Raw genomic sequence first — 19,248 nt, forward strand, 5'->3', positions numbered from 1 at the left:
GAGATGATCACGGAGAATGCCTACTTTAAAGGAGGAAGAAGAGGAGTCAGGTAAAGGTTGAGGAAAATAAATTTCTGCTAGAATATAACTATGAGTGAGGCACTACAAAAATGCAGAATCATAGAAACCGAACGTTTGAGAGAGTTTCAAGTAGGAAAAGTGAATAGTCGGAAGTTGTAAAATGCTGTGAACAAGAGTCAGTGGGCCAAAATGAGGCCATTAATGTTGGCACTGAGAAGATTAACACACAATGGAGAAGCGCAGTTGCAGAACGGGGAGGTGGAAAAACATGTTTGCTTTTGCCTGGATTGGTACAGATCTTAATACCTTTGTAGGAATTAAATTTCCATCCCATTAGCTCACTTTAATAAATAAGATTAGCGAAAATGTAATATACCTCCTACCCATCTCATGTTTTCATTGGGTAAATTGCTATGTTTACTTAAAACATCTAAATGTCTTCAAATACAGTTTAACTCAGTTTTGTCCAAAACGTAGGCTAAACTTTCCTACAGTTAGGATTAAGAAAACTAGTGTATTTTCATTTCAAATTGCCTCTATTTGAATTGTCTGTGTTTTCTGATCCCTTCACTCCACACTCCCCATAGACAATAAATGTGGCCTTGCAGGGCATTAAGGCATTAGATCAGATAACAGACCTGCTCAAGAAAACTTCTTTGCAAGGCTTAGAAAAGGCATATGTCCTATAAAACATCAACCCCAATATGAGTAGTCTGTAAAGAGTGAGGTTTGTAAAGTGACGAAGGATGTCTGAGAACCCCTCAGATCGGAGTTCAGGTATTGGCTACTGGAGATTTGATGCGGTGAATCGCCTCTGATGGTACTATATTTACTGCAGGTAAAATAGTGGCCACATAAATCTGGCATCATTTCAAGGATTTAACCAGGAGTTTTCTCTTCCATTCCACTTAACAAAAATATTTATTTCATCAGAAAGGGGGAGAAGAGAATCTTTCATTCAGTATTTAGACAGATTTAAAGGCAAGCACCTCCGGTAGCAAAACATGGTAGTTTTTAAATTTAAGGCTTTAAGTAAGAAATATTTGGCATCAGATTATTTCAACTAGTGTAGCTATTATAAGGGAGTAGGAAAACCTGAGGGATCATGGGAACTCTTGTTAGGGCAGTGGGGGTTATCTTTATTTACCATAAGCCTTAGAAGTATGCAAGTGGGTAGAAAGAAAGAAAGACAGAAAGAAAGAAGCATGATTTAATTTTCAATTCCTCAGAGTTTAATATCATGGACCAGTCTTTACAATGCTACTTTTTCTCTTCTAAAAACTTATAGGGGGGAAATGGATTCTTAACATAAAAAATAATTTGTCTATGAAAAGTAATTGTTTTATTAGTAATTAAACTTATAGTTATTAGTGATACATAAGTATAATTGAAATACCATTTTATTTTGTCTATTTTATCCACTTTCAATATAAGGTAAAAATGGTTACCTAGGTAATTACTGTAATTGTCAAGACTGTTGCTTCCCAGTCAGTGCCCTCTCTGCTTTGCTGGTTTTTCAGAGAAGCTTTGTGTATAACAGGCTCTGTACTCTACACTTTGCATACATAATTGCATGCAGTCTTCCTGCAGAGAAACTCGGAGTAGTAGAAGAAAATTGAAGTTCATGGCAGTTAAATACCTTGCCCAAACCCACAGAGCTAGTGGAACTGGGATTTGAACACTAGTCTGCCTTTAAAGTCCAGCCAAGATCATTTATAAATATTGCCTCTTTAAAGCAGGATGAATAGAAGGAGATGAATTTTATAATATACCAAACCAAGTGTCAAATCCAAAACTGCTTTGTTTTCAGGCTGTTTAACCTCAGAACATATTCCTAATCTCTTTTTTCCTTTTTAATTTTTTACAATGTCTTCTATGTTATAAAAACCCTCAATTAGTAAAAATCCAGAGTTATATAAAGAATAAGTTAAGAAATTATTTACTGCAGTAGTGACTTGTCTTATTAAAAAGGATTTTTTAAAATACACCCACTGAAGTGTATGTTTCCATTAAAAATTCAATTAATATATCTTCTTAGCATTTGTTGTCCTAGATATTGTCTACATTACTGTAGAAGTTAAACAGAAGATAAAAATACAGTTTTGAATTTCAAAGAACTTATATCCATGAGCACTGTATAGAATTGTTGCATCACTATATTGTACACCTGAAACTAATATAACATTGTATGTTAACTATACTGGAATTAAAATTAAAAACTTAATAAAATTTTAAAAAGAACTTAAATCCAGGAACGATGGAAGAAACAAAAATAAGTGATCAGTAACAAAAGGAAAAATAAAATAAGAAGCATGCTGAAAATGTATATTGCTCTGGGGGTTGCTAAAACAAAAAACAACTAAGAAACTCAGTGTCAGAACAAGGCTTCAAGGGTAGGTCGAGTGCTAATAGGAAAATGAATAAGTAGACTGGAAGAAACTGTATCTCCTGTACGTTTACCTAGGTGAGCATGATGGCAAGGTAAGAGTAGGTACTCTCTTGCCTAAGATATGATGTTCTTGCCGTACAGTGTTCAAGAGGAGGCTGGGAAGGGAGGAGGAGGCTATATTATAGAGTGCCTTGAAAATCAGGCTGAGTTATTTTTACTTAATTAAAAGAGTCAATGATGGTTTTTGACCTGGCAAGTTATGTGTTAGATAAGTTGCTCTGGGACTGATGGGTAAAACTGGTCATATTCCATAGACAGGAGACTTGAGCTATTCTAAGCAAGAACAAGTTCTGCCCAAACTAGATAACAGTGAGAATAGAAAGAGGAATGAATAGGAAAGACTATTCCATAATGACATGTATAAGACTTAGAAATTAAAAATTAAGAAGAAGAGTGACCCTGCGTATTCAAGAGACACTTTCAGAGCAAAGAGTCAAGAAAAGAAACTTGTGGGCAGGTAGGCAAGAGAGTCTCATGAGGTCAGTTTTCAGCAACATATTCTTTGCTTAAAAAACAGAAGTTATATCATACTTTTGGAGTGGGTGACAACTGTATTTTCCTTGGCTAGATAAGGAATGAATCCATGTTAACTGAAGAAAGTGTTATATTATGCAAAGTCTATAACAAGATCTGTGTTTATGTCTGTAAAATAGAGTCAGTGATACTTTAAAAGGAAATTATAAGATTTAATGGAGCTTTATATTGATAATGAGATTTCTGATGGCTTCAGACCGTATTAAGTACCACTAATAAAAACCTATGATGTGATAAAAATTACTGCTCCAACAATGAATAGATGGCACTTTATCTTCTTCATTTCTTTTGAGTAAGAGGGATAGAATATGGTTTTTTTTCTTTAAAAATATCTTCTGTCTTAATGAGAAAAATATAAGGATGTCTGTAAAAGTGAGTATTTTTTCAGTGGGCTTCTGGCTGCTCCCCACAAAATTGTTTTTCTTTTGGTAAGGAAAGGTAAATGAGTACTAAGTAGGCCACCAGCGTTGTGTGCCATAATTTGTTATATGCTAGGATATATGATTTGCATATATTATTTGATTTAGTCTATAAAACTCTACACATTTGGTTCTATAATAATCTTCATTTTACAGATGAGAAAATTTAGGATTAGAGAATTTAAATGACTTGTCTCCAAATTAAACAACTGGTAAGAATTTCTGGTTGAAGATAGTTGCAGTGGGAATTGTAAAGGGCAAATGGATGAATACAACTTCTATGTAGGTGTTCGAACCAAACAGTCGTGGTGATTGCTCCGAATGTGAGAGTGAGTAGATTTAAGGCCAGGAGTTTTCTAGGATTGCTCCAGGGTTTCTGGCTTGCAAATAAGGTATAGAGTTGTTCCATTCCCTGGCATAGGGAACATGTGAGAAATCTATACGAGAGGGGAGATGATGCGTTTGAGCATATGCCTGCTGTGACGTGAGTGTGAGATTTGCATGGGGATAGATTCAATAGGCTGCTGATGAGGAGGTTGGGAGGCTTAGAAGACAGGAATGGACCAGAGGTGGAGCTTTTGGAGTCATCAGTTATGAATTAATCATAAAGATGCAGATGAGTATATAATATTGCTCAAAGAGCGTGAGTAGAATAGAAGAGAGAAGGACTACGTGTGACACCCAGGGGAATGGCAGCCTTCAAGGGGAGGGCAGAGAGATGAGCTCACAGAAGTGACTGATAAGAGTGTCCAGAAAAGTGAAAATCCTCAGGGCACACATGGTTTCATTTTAGAGTTTGGTGACGTCACTTTTTGTGAAAGAGCTATTACAATATCGGATCTCCTCTGCATCTCTCCTCTGTCCTTGGTGTATTAAATGGCACGTTTTGCATTTCCACTAAAAGAGAAAATATGTCACTAAAATTGACAGTGCATGATGTATGAGTGACATGGGTATTTATATACTTGTCCATAACTACGCAGGTACGTTTTGATAAAAAGACTGGTGAAATTTTCAAAATGAGAAACATTTACTTTTTACATAATCCTGGGGGGTGGAGACAAGGGGAGAGAAGGCAACTAGTTTTACCCCAAGTCATTCATAACCAGGGATGATAGTAACTTTGAAAGGTTTATGCAATTGTATACCTTATCAAAATATAGCCCAAGTAGTGTAAGTAGGAGAAGTAATGTAAAACAAAGAGATCTTGGTTAACAGATATTTCTGTCATGGAAATTTACATCATTGGGGCACCTGGGTGCCTCAGTCCATTAAGTGTCTAACTTCGGCTCTAGTCATGATCTTAGGGTCCTGGGATTGAGCCCCATGTTGAGCTCTGCATGGGGAGTCTGCCTCTTCCTCTTTCTGTGCCCTTACCCTGCACTCATACTGTCTCTCTCCCTCTCAAATAAATAAAATCTGAAAAAAAAAAAAAAGAAATTTACATCATTTACACAACAAAACTGCCAGAAGAGGGTATCTATGAGTAGGATGAAGTAACTCGTGTTTCTGGAGACTATTTCATGATTATAGGGTTGTACTAGTTGATCTGCTTCTTCATTTTTTAAGTGTATACTGTAACAAATATAAGTAGTCTGTGACCTAGTCTGTTCACTACGGTAGCACTAAACTTTAAATAAACTGCATGAAAATAATATTACAATCATCTTCAATGAATTTAGTTATATTCTATTAACTATATTATACTATACTACATTTTATTGGTTTTCTCCCAATTTTAATATAAGGTAAGAATGTTTCAAAAGGTAGCTAGTACTCATAGATGTGTTGAACATTAAATCAGAAATTTTAAGAAAGAATTCTTTGGGAAAATAGTGGGAATATATTTAAAGTAGTTGTTCAATGAAACAGTGATAAAAGTGGGAATTTTGGATAGAGTTTAGTTCAAAATCTAGAGTGGTCTGTTCAATTTTTTTCAGCCTCAGAACAAAATTAGTTTTCTCATTTCAAACTAAAGAAGAAGAAAGCATAAATATTGGGAGTGCTATGAAGCCATGGGCTAGCCTGCAATTTGTGGTTGACCCAATCTGTACCCTGAGAGATAATTTATAGTACCAATATTTTTAGTGTACCGGTATTTTTAGTATTTTAGTATTTATTTTAATTGGTGATTGATGGGTAATTTGACATATAAAGTACTTCAAAGCATCTCTAAAAAATCTTCCCAAAAATGTTTTTTTTAAGGTAGATCTTCTGGTGTGATACTTCTCCTTTATTTCCATCTATATTACATGAAGGGGTTGTCTTTGCTTTTTTGTCAGATAAATGGGGGAATGAGTGTTCTTGAATTTATTTCAGTAACCTTTATATCAAATACTTTTTAGGATTCTATAAACACAATGCTTTGCTTTAGAAATATATTCATTTTACTTAGATTTAAATTTATAACCATTGAAGGAGTTACCTTATTACAAAGCAAACACTTTGCTGTTTCACTCATTTATTTAACCATAAGTCAGTAATTTTTTTTTTATGATGAGGGGGAAGAATGGTTATTGTCTGTATCTTAAAATCTGATCTGATTTTTTTATTTGTTGTAGGTTTTATTGGGATTTAATAATGCTTATAATGATGGTTGGAAACCTGGTCATCATACCAGTTGGAATCACATTCTTTACAGAACAAACAACAACACCATGGATTATTTTCAATGTGGCATCAGATACAGTTTTCCTTTTGGACCTGATAATGAATTTTAGGACTGGCACTGTCAATGAAGACAGTTCTGAAATCATCCTGGACCCGAAAGTGATCAAGATGAATTATTTAAAAAGCTGGTTTGTGGTTGACTTCATCTCATCAATCCCAGTGGATTATATCTTTCTCATTGTAGAAAAAGGAATGGATTCCGAAGTTTACAAGACAGCCAGGGCACTTCGCATTGTGAGATTTACAAAAATTCTCAGTCTCTTGCGTTTATTACGACTTTCAAGGTTAATTAGATACATACATCAGTGGGAAGAGGTAAGACATATCTTTTACTTCTTTAAAGCCACTATAGCATGAGATTGTTAACTATAACTTTTACGATGAACACCTGTGCTATGTATAATGAGTTTTATGAAATTCAAGAAGAAAAATTCTATTTATTCCTTTTGGTGCAAAAGTGATATATTTGTATCTTCAAAGATATGGTCAAATATGGGCTTTGAATCAACTGAAAAAGATAGTGATTGTAAAACAATCTTTTTATGCCAAGTAAGTCTCTTTTAAAAAACAAATCCACTTTAATCAACAAATGTTTATCCTAACCAATGCAATCCCTCTTCTACCGTGGGAAGTTTCTTTTTATTTAATATGAATACATCAAGTACCATCTTTGACAAAGATGTGTAGGCTCTGATAGCTAATCTAGCTTGTATCATTAGTTCTATGAGATAATCTGGTTTATGTTTCCTCTAATATTGAAATTTCAGAGAGTTTGCATTTGAAGAACACAGTCTTTTAAAAAGTATTTCCAATTGTATATGTAAAGACTGATTTTAGCATAATAATTTTGCTCAGTGTTATGCTTTGCCTATAATTATTTCTTATAATTTGTCCCTATTAATTCATTGCAAAGTACTGAAAAACAGCATACCCAGGAGGGAAATTATTACATAGAAAACACAAATAGTACAGTGAATAAATATAATGAATCTGGCCAGTATTTTGCTGAAGAGGGCATCTGTTGTTCTTACACAGTTGGTGGGACGTAAAAGAGCTCAGCCAACTGGAGTTTCAGAAGATCTGAGTTAAATGTACCACATCACCGAGCAAAGGAGTTTATGTCCCTCATTCCAGAGTCTGCTTCATAACCTTTCTGACTTTATTTTCCTTCTAAGTCTACTTTTTGAAATTAATTATAACCTGAATTTTATTGTTTGCATAAAAATGAGGATCAAAAAGGCTTAGAGTGCCTAAACCTGGGCTGATGAAAACAATATACTGGCAATAGATTGATTATTCCTTTACTCACTACAGAAATGCTTTTTAACATTTTTAGGAAGAATTATGTTTTGGAATTCAGGTTTAAACAAGTCCTAAAATGGAACTTCTGTGAACATTAGCTCTGCTTTCTGTGAGACTGTAGCAGTGTTTTGTGTGTGCTTGTCAATGACATTTTGGTTCACAGGATTTCAGGAAATGACATGCAATAATAAAACACTGCATAAGCTACTGCTGAAAGGCATAAAAATGGATAATTCTTAAAATATGGATATGGATTATATTCAAAATCAAATGAAGCACATTTGAGAAATTGGATTCATCTTGTAATATGTCTCGATATAGCACATTTCATCTAAAATGTAATAAATGTTTGGTTCTTAAACTTTATTATACCAGTTTGAGATTAATATCAAACCAAGATGGTTATTGATAATAATAGTTAATATTTATTCAAGGGTTATTATATGTCAAATAATATATTTTATTCTTTACATGGATTCGTTCATTTTCCTAATAATTCTGGTAGCTTGTCCAGATTTACAGAGTTAGTAAAAGCTGGAGCTGGGATTCTAACTTAGGCAGTCTGACTTCAGAGCAAATGCTCCTAAGCACAGAACTATATAGCTTCTCAATATAACATACACTCTTTCAGTGATAAATTCCTTAATATCCCACCATTTTACAGATCGAATAAGAAATTATAGGAAGCTTTTCTTAACAAAGATTGTGGCTCTGCAACGTAAGAGTTGAAGATTTACCTCTTAAAACATGGTCACAATTTTTTTTTTTTGTAATGAATAGCCTGTAAGAAGAAAAGTTACTGATATAAATAGCCAGGTAATTAAAAATATAGTGGGCAATGTGACTATTTTCAATGTCTTGTAGTTTTGACCCAATTACCCTAGAGAATGGCAGCAGGATGAACAGATGGTATCCTATCAGATAAAATGGCAGGCCATGCAGTCATAGAAGAGGACACTCCTTATACTGTTGCCCTCTGGTTCCTGGCAGCGGTTACGGTCACCTAGATCTGTGTAACACGGTGGTGTTTTAAAGATGCCATGATCTAATTCAGGATCATGGGCTCACTGCCATCATTACTGTAAAATGCAATTTAATATGTGCACTCAGAAATTTGGTAACCAAACCCATTGAAGCTAGTCATGAGTTGGCAAGATCTTTCTTATAAATAAATGACCTTGATGATAAATGAACCATAAGCTCATTTAAGTGATGAACGTCTTCTTGATTATATGATAGCCCCATGTAAAATTGCATATATCATGGATATTTAATGTCTACTAGTACTACCGTTAAACAGGGAAGAAACCGTAATAATTAATCCAGAATTTAATATTTAAATTCATTATTTCGTCACCTACATGATTCACACCAAAAGCACAGAGAAACTTGAGTGGTTCCACACTGACAAACCTCTACCTGATTTCTACAAATGCCCGCCAGGAGGTGTTTACATGTAGAAAATACAACAAATAAACCAGAAGAATTTGCTCTGTGAGCATTTGGAATAAGATTTCAGAGGAAGATGTGATTTCACCCACATGTCTTTGAGTTCTGAGTGTTTTAGTACCAAGCTGGCTAATGCTAAATTCAGCAAATTTGGAGAAGTAATGTGTGAAGTCTGGAAGCTGCCACTGTTCTAAATGAATCCTTCCCAAGGAAAGTGGCTGCCTTCTATAGGAAGCTGCTTCCATCTTCAATGATACTTTTTTTTTTTTCCGGTCTGAATTAGTTCAACTGAAAAACAACAAGAAGTGCCAAAGCCAAATAAATTAGAGAAATATTGTGAATGAAATACAGAAACTTTAAAATTTAGTCCTCATGTTACTAAAATTACTAAAGTTGAATGTAGTGGCTAATGTAGATAGAAGGAAAGAGGTGATCTGGCCGACCAATTTATGGGACACATGGTGTTCAAGAGTCAGGAGGGAAGTTCTTTTCACAATGCAATTTTGTAAGATCAATGGCTTTTGGATGCAAAAATAAAGCTCTCTGATGCTATGCTGAAAATATATATATTGCCAGGTGAGGTGAAAATCTGTGGCAATTTAGATGAAACAGGCCAGGACATTCCTTTCCCTGTAATCTCCAGAAAACCAAAGTGCATCTTTCCCATTCTTGTATTTTGGTTGAGGAAAAAAAAAAATCATTCCCTTAATTCATCATTGTTGTTCATGTTGTATTTCAAGTAAAGAGTGCCTCAATCCAGAGTGTTATTTTGTCACCTTTCACGGGGAGGGGGAGGACCTATTCTCTGACCTAAAAGAAGCGGTGAGGAAATCCCTGGAAGTAAAATGGAGTGTTAGTAACAACTTGGGACCGTCACAAGCCCTGAAGAGATAAAAGGTAGACTCAAAGGTTACTAAATGGGAGATTATTCCGTTAGCAAAGGTGAAGAGTTCTAGGATCCTTAAATCCCTCAGCTGCTGATGTCAGTCATTTTATCAAAGTGGGATAACCCTTGATATTATTTGAGATTTAGGAAACAGTAATTGAAAAGAGAAATGCGTTTCTATAATGGTTCTCTTTTTGTAGGATTCAGTGTCACATAAAGTGTAAATTCTTCATGAGCAATGTAAAAAAAGTGTGGGAAATGCATGATGCTTGTATAATAGCTATGGCTTTGGAATACACACATAAAATATTTTATTTTGTATTCCTATCTCCTGTCCCCTCAATCCTCCTTATGTAGGTTTTAGGCCTACTATAATTAACTAAATCCATTTTGAGGCAGGAAGAGGACTTATGGTTCTGGTCGTCATATATGTCTACAGCAATTTCAGATGAATAATGTGTATGAAACCTTGAGCTGCTCTGCTAGCTATCAATATTAGATTTTTATGTTAGCTCAGAGATAGGTTTATATACAAATTATGTTTAACAACACAGCATTAATAAGGAAATTTATTCCACAGGGAGCTAATGCAGGCTGTGGTTTCTGTCTTTGGTTAATTTTAGCATTCTAATTGGATTAGATTAGAAACTAACTCTTGCTATAAATTGCCTATCTATAATTACACAATACATACTCTAACTACTTTCATATTTCAGAAAACGCATCAAATTCTAAGATTTGCTAGAAGCAAACACCAGTGTTTTCCTAAACCTACCTCCCACTAAAACTAAGAGAAGCTCTCTCTATTGCCTATCACATCAAATCTGTGTTTCTTCGTTGTGCCTCCAAGGCTCTCCAGCAAACTGTTTCCCCCTTTCACTACTGTCACTTCATATTTGTACCCAACAGCTCTCTCCTGTTTGTTTTTTAGTTTTACAGTGCTTGCAGAGAATGAGTCTTTCTGCTTCTGTAAATTTGCATGTGCCACACCTCAGATTTGGAAAGTGTTTTCTCTTTTTTTATCACTCCTTTAAAAATTAGGCTCAACTCATCTCCAGAAAATATTTGACATGGATGGACTGGGCTGTAATGGTCAGTACCTTTACTTTGGGCAATTCTGCCGGCTCTTCTTGCGTTTGTTCATGGTGATAGCTTTGTTGCTAATGCTTATTTGTATGTGTTTTCCTTTTCTTTTGCTGGCTATAAACGTCCATAGAAAACAGTCAGTGTCAACTTTGCTTTTGAATTTCCTTGTACGCTAGCACAGAGTTCTGAAAGGTTATCAGAGCATGCCTCTTCCCCTAAATACATGGCAATCCTCCATGTTTTAAATCCATTAAATAATTGCAAGGGAATATTCATTCCTTACTTCTAAGCAATTACTGAGTAGCTTCTATGTGCAGATGCTGCATGAGAGAATTCAAAGCTGATCCCAGCTTTGTAGGAAAAACAGACATGTGAGCAAATAATCACAGATGGTGTGGTAAGTGGCAGAATAAAGGAGGGAGTGAACCACACAGCTTTTTTTGCACAAGAAGAGAGGTTCACACATACTTGAACTGGGTTTCAGAGCTAGAGTCTGATTTACCAAGCTGAACAAAATGGGGCAGGAAGGAGCATTCCGCTAAGACCCAAGGTATAAGCAGCCTCGCACAGACAGTTCTGCACCTCCGAATCTAGGTTGTAACGGCAATGAGTTTGGAGGCATAGACATGAATTTGTCCTAATAATGGACTTAATAAGGTAACACTGAGGCATTTGAGGCGGGGGGTTACATTTTCGAGTGCGGGAGAATGAAGAGGGTGGGAGGTCACCAAGGATGGACCTAATAATACCAGTTAGGAGACAGACATATCACTCATTTGCCTTTCTTATATACAGCCAGGGCCAAGCAGGGCACTGTTCAGTTATTTAAAGGGAGATTTAACTTGGCCAACAGCTCTTACCCTTGAAATGTTTGTACCAATAATAAAATATGAAAAGATCTTATACAAAGTCTTTTTGTAATGTTTTATAATTTAAATATCAATTATATTTGGTATAATTAATATTATCATAGTAATATAACAGTATATTACTTGCTAATATATATAACAATATATACTAATATTAATATTATTGATACAATTATATTTGAGATTGTATTTCATACCACCAGCAACATGGTGATGTGAAATGAACCCTATAGTGGAAATTAGTATATGTAGGACTTTATTCAAACTGTGCCTTTTATTTTCTGTGTAATCTAGAGAGAAGTCCTTAAAGTGACTTATTTTTGCCTATAAACTTAATAGAACAGTTGTGAAGTTCAAATGAAATGAGATGCATGGAAATTATTTGAAACATTTAAATTGATATATGCCCATAATATATATAATATATATGTATACTATTATGTATATGATTCATGAGGTCATCTTTCTCAGATTAACACATTTGCTGACACTAACATTATTACGGATGTGTAGTGAGTTGCTTAATATTTTCTGCAGGCAAATACTGATTCAGCTAAAGACCACTAGGTGTCCTCTATTGGTTGTGTTACTTCAGGGTTCCATATTCTTAAAAAAAAACAAAATTGTCTTCTTTGGAAATTGTTCACTTACACTCTCTTAAACTCACCAAATTCCTTGGCTATTTATGTCTAGGTAAAATAGATGACTATGGATATTCATATATGCAAAAATTATTTCTCTTTATACTTTCTCCTCAGGTTAAATAGAGAGTGTAAGTTCCATTTTCTAAGGAATTATTTTTATTCTGAGAGAATTGTTTTCGATTATCATACTGTGTGTTTTTATGATGGTATTTTAACAGATACCCTGAAGTTCTACAAATACAATGTGATGAGTCCTATTTGGATATGAAATGTTGTTATATGAAATGTTGTTAGGTCAAGACAATTAAGTAGAGATTAACAAGGTGTGGGTGGGTATATGTCTGCGTGGGTTAGAGGTGAGATATATAATTTTACGAATGCTCTTTGTTCAGTGCACTGCAGCAGGTCTGTATAATTCTGATGCTTTGTTAAAAAAAACAAGATCATATTTGAAACATTCAGACCCCTATTTTAATATGAAAATACAAGGCTTTATTAATGTCCTGTTATTGGCCCAATCTGTGTCCCTATTTTGCATGTTTTTATACTTCCATGGCTACACATTGATAACAGCCAGACTCATATCCAAAGTTTCAGAATTATGTACCTCCTGTCTGAAAGTCTACATGAGTATGTGACACCTCTATAAAGACATCTCTTGAGATCCTCACGCTCAGTATGTCCATTTCTCCTTCTCTCTTGTTTCCTTTTAAGTTTCTCCTTTTCTCGTTTCCTTTTACTCAGCCTAAAATCTAAGAGGCATCCTTCTCTTTCTCTTTCAATCTCTAGCTAACAGTGACCAGGTCCTACTGGTTCTACTTCTTGAAGATGCTTTGAATTCGAATACTCTTTCCCCAAATCTTCTCTGTCATCATCCTAGTTCAAGCCAATACCAGTCATTGCTCAATTTTTTTATTTCTCATTTTTATAATAGACTAATTACTAGATTTTAAAATTCACCCTTATAGGGGCGCCTGGGTGGCTAAGTCAGTTGAACGTCTGACTCTCGATTTCAGCTCAGGTCATGATCAAGCCCCACGTGTAACTCCATGCTCAGCAGGGAGTCTGCTTGAGAGTCTCTCCCTCCCTGTCCCTCTGCCCCTCCCCCCATTCACACATGCTCTCTCTCTCAAATTAAATGAATAAATCTAAAAAAATAAAATAAGCTAAACTAAAAATTCACCCTTCTCTTCCCAAGGCCTTAAAAGTTGTGTTTTTAAAGAAAAATATTAATGTGTCATCTACCTGGTGAAAATATTTCTAATTTTTCATTACTATTAGGACAAATTCCAAAATTCAAGGTCCTTTGAAATCTGAGTCTTTTTCAACTTCGGCCTGGGAAACTACTTGCCCATTATTTTTAACTCTGCTGGACTTCCTTATATGCTATTTTAAGGCCTTTACATATGTTGTTCACTCTTCCTAGAACTTTGTTTCTTCAGCCAACCCCAGTTTATCCATCACATTTTGTTCCTTTGACTTTAACTTAAACTTCCTTGGGGTGAAATTAATCCCTCAGGTAACTTTAATTCTGTCTATAGTATCCCGGCATAGCCCATGTGCTTTTGCTTTGTAACATTCATCACTTTTGTAATTTCTCTTAAACTGTATTTTTCCAACTATCTATTAAATTCCAGAAGGGGAGAGATCATAAATTTCCCGTATCTTTAGCTCCTAGCAGAGTGTCTGGAAAATAATGGGACACAAAAATACTTGCTAAATGAGTTAGATTATGCCGTCAAGGAAACTTCAGGTTAGTAGGAAAAGCAAACATGTAAATAAACATGTAAGCAAAACAATAAAGTATCTAGAATCCAATATTAGAGGGAATTATAGTATTGACAACAAAACAGAGAAAGAGTGTGGTAGGAGGTAGAAGAGGGGTTCTAACTAAGGCATCTAGTCGTGCCACTTTGAAAACTAAGTTTGAAAGTATATGTCCTTCCAAGTGGATAAGCCTGGGAAATATTTCAAAGGAATTTAGAAATCATGGACAAAATCAATCAAGTTCTTCATTTATAGATGGGGATGATAATAATTTTCTGCCCAATCTCATAGAAATGTTTTGAAGCTGAAATGAGGTGTTATTTCTATGAACTTCAATTGTTGAACATACTTTGAAACTATGAAGTTCATAGAAATGTAAATTATTGCTATCACAAAAGTTTCTTTTAGTTTAAAATATGAAAAGTCTCAATAGAGGGTTCAGCTGTTGGCCCTTTAATATGCTTACTGCCTTTCCAAACATTGGAAGTATTACAAACGCTATTATGCATTTTTTCTGCCTGAAATACACCGAGTAGAAAATTGAAGTAGTGAATAAATCAGCAAATAATTTAGGACAAAATGCATTCAGCCTCACATTTAACTGAAGTTTCTGGAAAAAAAAAAGTCTCAGTTTTTCTTTCCATTGTGCACACAGTTACAACATGTATTACGATGACTGCTATTTTAGGCTCATTTACCTGCTGTAAGAGTGAAAATTGGGAATGCCACTGGTTTGTGAGTATTGGACATCACATTTATGATGTGATTCTGGTTTAAACTTGAATTCTGGTTCAATTTTCACAGTGTTTCATAGTAAACATTTGTTTTTTAAATTATCTGGTAATTACCTCAATTGAACAGGTCACTTTTGTTGGTCGTGTATACGGTGGCACTCCTATCTACAAACAAGAGAGGTGTGATGAGACATGACATAAATTGGAAAATGTTACAGTGACACCTGAGAATATTTTATTATTATGAACAATGAAGTGAAATTAAACTCACTCTGAAGCGAATGTCAAATATATTTATCTAATCATAAAGGGAAAAATGTGGTTTTTTTTTTGTCAGCGTGTAACAGACCCATCATTTACTTTAGTTAGAATGTCAAAGATTTTTTTAATTAATTTGAAACATTTTAGGAAACAAAATTATGCTTGCCTTATGTCAAATGCAGTAGTTGTTACCTATTTCATTGGGCAAAGCATAGTCATTGAAATATATTAGAAATTGTCACAGAAAGTCAGTTTTCTTAAGACACTTATAACCGTTTTGAAAGCTCAAGAATAAATAAAATTAGAATCCTCAATCATACAGGATAATGGCTAAGAAAGACCTACTTTGACTTCTCTTTCCGTCTTGCTGATGTATGCACTTTAGATTTTGTATTAGAGGAGTCGTGTCTTAGTGTGAAAAAGAAATACATTTGGTTGGTTATATAATTCTGGTGGCTATTTTGAGTTAAGCCTGCCATTTAGGCCATTTTTTTTAAAAGAGGGTCAAAATCTTTTCTTATTACATCTTAAAGTGAAAGTAGACATTGAATAAGGATTCTGGAAACGAGTCCCAGGGTTCTATATAATTTAAAGCAGTTGCAAAGAAAGAGAAGAGTTATTTTGAGATAATTGTATTCATCAAGAGTGGTGAAATCAAAAAGGATTTCCCATTTAGATTTGTCATCAATGGGAATATTTGCCATAATGTGCTAATTATCTCAATATGCTGCTTTTTTGTTGTTAACTGTTGTGGACGTATGAGTTGGGCGAACATAGAAAATAAATGAAATTCAGTTTAATTAAAATAAAAAGCCATGAGTATTTTGTGCCAGTCATTTCCAGATACCATTCCCTCATTTTAAAAATATGGCTGATGGCTTCTACTTGGCTTATATGGTTGTTTTAATAATTGAAGAGAAAATTCTTGTGAAAGGGGTTTGTAAACGCTAATGTGGAAAGTCTAAAGAGTGTATTAGTTTAAGATATAATTAACCAAATTATTTCAATGATTTTTTTCATAGATTTTCTGCAAGAATAAAATTCCCACCTTCCTCGATATTTTAGATCATAGCAGAGAGTAAAAGGTGGAACTCAGTTTGTGGTAGGGCGTGCTGTGAAATTTAGAATCCAAGAGCTATACCTGCCTAATGGCATCTAGCAGTATTACTGGGAGTATCTACTAGCTTTGTGGAGGTTACAGTGTTTGCATATGGAGAGCAGTTCTCCATTGTGTGAAAATATTCATCTCCATGATACCGAGGAGGAGAATTAAGATACCGAAGAGCTGCTTCCAGCTGACCGGCAGTGAATCATAAACATTCAAGTGTGCAGGTTTTAATACTATTGTACAATTAAAATGCTTCCCCCTTTTTGTTTAATCTGAAATTCAGAGAAATGCTGTCTTAAATAGTCCTTAACCTGGTAGAGGATTACCTCCCCTCTGCCCCCTGGCATATATTTGCTATAGAAGCAGAATAATTTTATAATGACAGAAATTACCAAACAATGCTAGTAATTTGTTAAGAAAGAGTTACTGGAGAATTTCTAGATTTATGATAATTTAGGCTCACATAAATTATTAACTTTAGAATAATATTAGAACATATATGGATTCCAAAAGTGGTATGTTTTCTGTCTCCTGACTTGCAAGGCCAGGTTACGAGTAACAGACTTTGAAGTACTAAATGACTGACTAGTTTCGTGTTCTCGGACGTTTCTTGGGAATTATGACATTGATGACTAAAATCTCACCATTGCGGAATGATTCATTTATGTTTTATGGCTTTTTCAGCTTCAAGAGTATCGTATTTCAGCCATTACCAAATAACACCTTAGCAGGCTGTTGGTTGGCAGGTAGTGAGAGCAATTTTTAAGTAGTTGAGAGCAATTCTGTATACAAAAATGATAGATATATGAATATATGTATCATAACTTGAGTGAGAGGTGCCTTTGTGTGAGAGAAGGGTTCCACTGGGATATAAGAAGTTTAGTTGAGCTGCAGAAGAGACAAGAGGACGCTAGCAAGCAATTTAAAAAAGTATTTTACAGTTTTGCTGAAGTCTTTCCCTGTTACCAAATTACCAGTATTTGCCTAATATCAGAGATGAATGTTTTAATGTAAGTATTATTGCTGGGAATTTTACCAACTAAATCAACCATCCCCCTTCCCATTTAGTTGAATTGTTATTTCAGATGTTCCAAAAATCTCCAATGTCTTGAAATTAGAAGGTGACTGTGGCTTTGGATGAAAAAAATTTCCAGTTAGCACATGGTCTAGCAAAATGCTAATTTTTTTGGTAAGAATTCTGGTTAGTAGCACATTTCTTAAATATATGATTCTATACATCCAGTTAAACACTATATGTGTAATTATATACTAACTCTTCTAAATAAAAGTAAGAGACTAGGTAGTTAAACACTTACCTGACTTCTCATTTGCCAAATTCATATCTTTATATGATTACCAAATGTAGTCTTTAATGTATATTAATTGGCACCCCACCACATGCTGAGCATTGTGCTGCGTATAGGAATACAAAGATAGATCATCAACAAACATGGCTAAAAGAGATTCTGTAATCTAGTGCAGGGGTTAGAAAAGGAGATCAAGACTCATAGCAGATATGTGTGAATTCTTATCTATTGGAAATTGTTGAATGAAGATTTCGGGAATGATTCTGAGGCTACATCTCAGCTCAGTCTGACTCACACAGCACAGTCTATTCATAAAGTTGCTAATGGAGCAGGAGTGAGGAGTAGTGGTGTCTCGACCAGGTATATACCATCCTTTGATCAGTCATTTGAAACAAAAAGGGCTATAATACCATGCTTTACTAAACTCTGCTGAGTTTTACAAACCAAGGAAAAGAAAACCAGTTTTATTGAAAATAATATCAAAACTGCATTAAGATTTCAAAATGACTTCTTCCTACTGGAATATGAAACATTTTCATTTCATTCAGATCATACCCATCTATGAAAAAGATTCCTAAATATTGACAGTTTTTTAGGAAGAAGAAAGAACAATATATTTAAATCTCACACACATAGTATTCTAAAGTCTGTAATTAGTGAATTTAGCAAAAAAGAACCTAGCTTCTCTCTCACTTGCTTTCTTGCTCTCTTCTATATAGTATAGATGCTCTCGCATGGGCCTCCTAACCAGAAAATGTGTTATCACAACTAAATGAACAGTCCCTGAGAGTATCAAGAAACCGAGCTGCATTTGGGGACTGGAATGTCCAATAGCGAATCAGCTATTCTGTAATGATGGAAACACCGGCTCCATTCAAAATGCTTGCATTGTGTCTACATTTTGTACATAAGTATAATATTCATTGTCTTCGTGCCTCCCTGCTTCTGCTCCCGCACAGAAGCACTGGTAGCATGGGTGGGTGCTTTCCTGAGAAACCCATGTGTTGATAGATTCTATGTGCAAAAGGAGCATATTCTTTACATCAATGACTTTCTCAAATATCCCTTCCAAGACTGTTTATGGATGTTGTTTTCATTGTTGTGGTGAAGGTGGTGCCTGTTGTCCCTCTTGTTGAGAGAAGCCGTGAAATTACCTTGGATCTCAGGTTAGGTAACAGCACCTGTTCTTCAAAGAAGTGAAGAGTCAGATGTTCTAGCTGTGATGACAGCCCTCAGAAAATCAACTCCTTTCCCTGCTTCTGAGAAGGCCAAGTCCCTCCAGTATGAGTTTCCCTTATCACCTGTACCTCTAAGGAAGCAGGAATTTTCCCTGTTTTCCTCTGTCACATTTCCCGTTAGGAGATTTGCTAACAAAGAGTGTAAACAAAATATCTATTAGTAATTTTTTTTTTACAACTGTGAAAAAATAAACAATTCTCTTATCAGAAGACACACACACACACACACACACACACACAATTGGGGAGACTTAGTATAGGGCCAATGAATCCTATTTCAGGACTTTGGATACAATATATTTCATTATTCCTTCAACTGAGGAATGGAGTATTAGGGGTGAATAAACCAGTGTGATCCACTCCTTAGATGGAGAACTATTGATTTTATCTGTTCATTAGTTGTTATATTATTTTATTTCTGACTTCCAGAATCAAAAAGAAAATATGCATGAAAAAAACAAAAGCAATTAATGAGATGACGAAATCCAAAATAGAATAGTTCCA

General features: G+C 34.9%; 1 protein-coding gene across 1 annotated transcript in view; it reads left to right on the forward strand.

Annotated features, from left to right (window-relative positions):
* Positions 1-18,706, forward strand: part of LOC148108864 (potassium/sodium hyperpolarization-activated cyclic nucleotide-gated channel 1-like) — a 60,136-nt gene extending 41,430 nt beyond the window's left edge. Inside the window, exons 3-6 of the mRNA XM_087867767.1 lie at positions 5,985-6,408; positions 14,001-14,082; positions 17,755-17,866; positions 18,580-18,706. Coding sequence (XP_087723893.1) covers positions 5,985-6,408; positions 14,001-14,082; positions 17,755-17,866; positions 18,580-18,706 — 745 coding nt within the window. The remainder of the gene's footprint in view (positions 1-5,984; positions 6,409-14,000; positions 14,083-17,754; positions 17,867-18,579) is intronic.
* Positions 18,707-19,248: the final 542 nt, after the last annotated feature.

This window comes from Ursus americanus, chromosome 15 (genome assembly GCF_024610735.1).
Source record: "Ursus americanus isolate L20-20 chromosome 15, mUrsAme1.1.p, whole genome shotgun sequence".
Classification (NCBI taxonomy): domain Eukaryota; kingdom Metazoa; phylum Chordata; class Mammalia; order Carnivora; family Ursidae; genus Ursus; species Ursus americanus.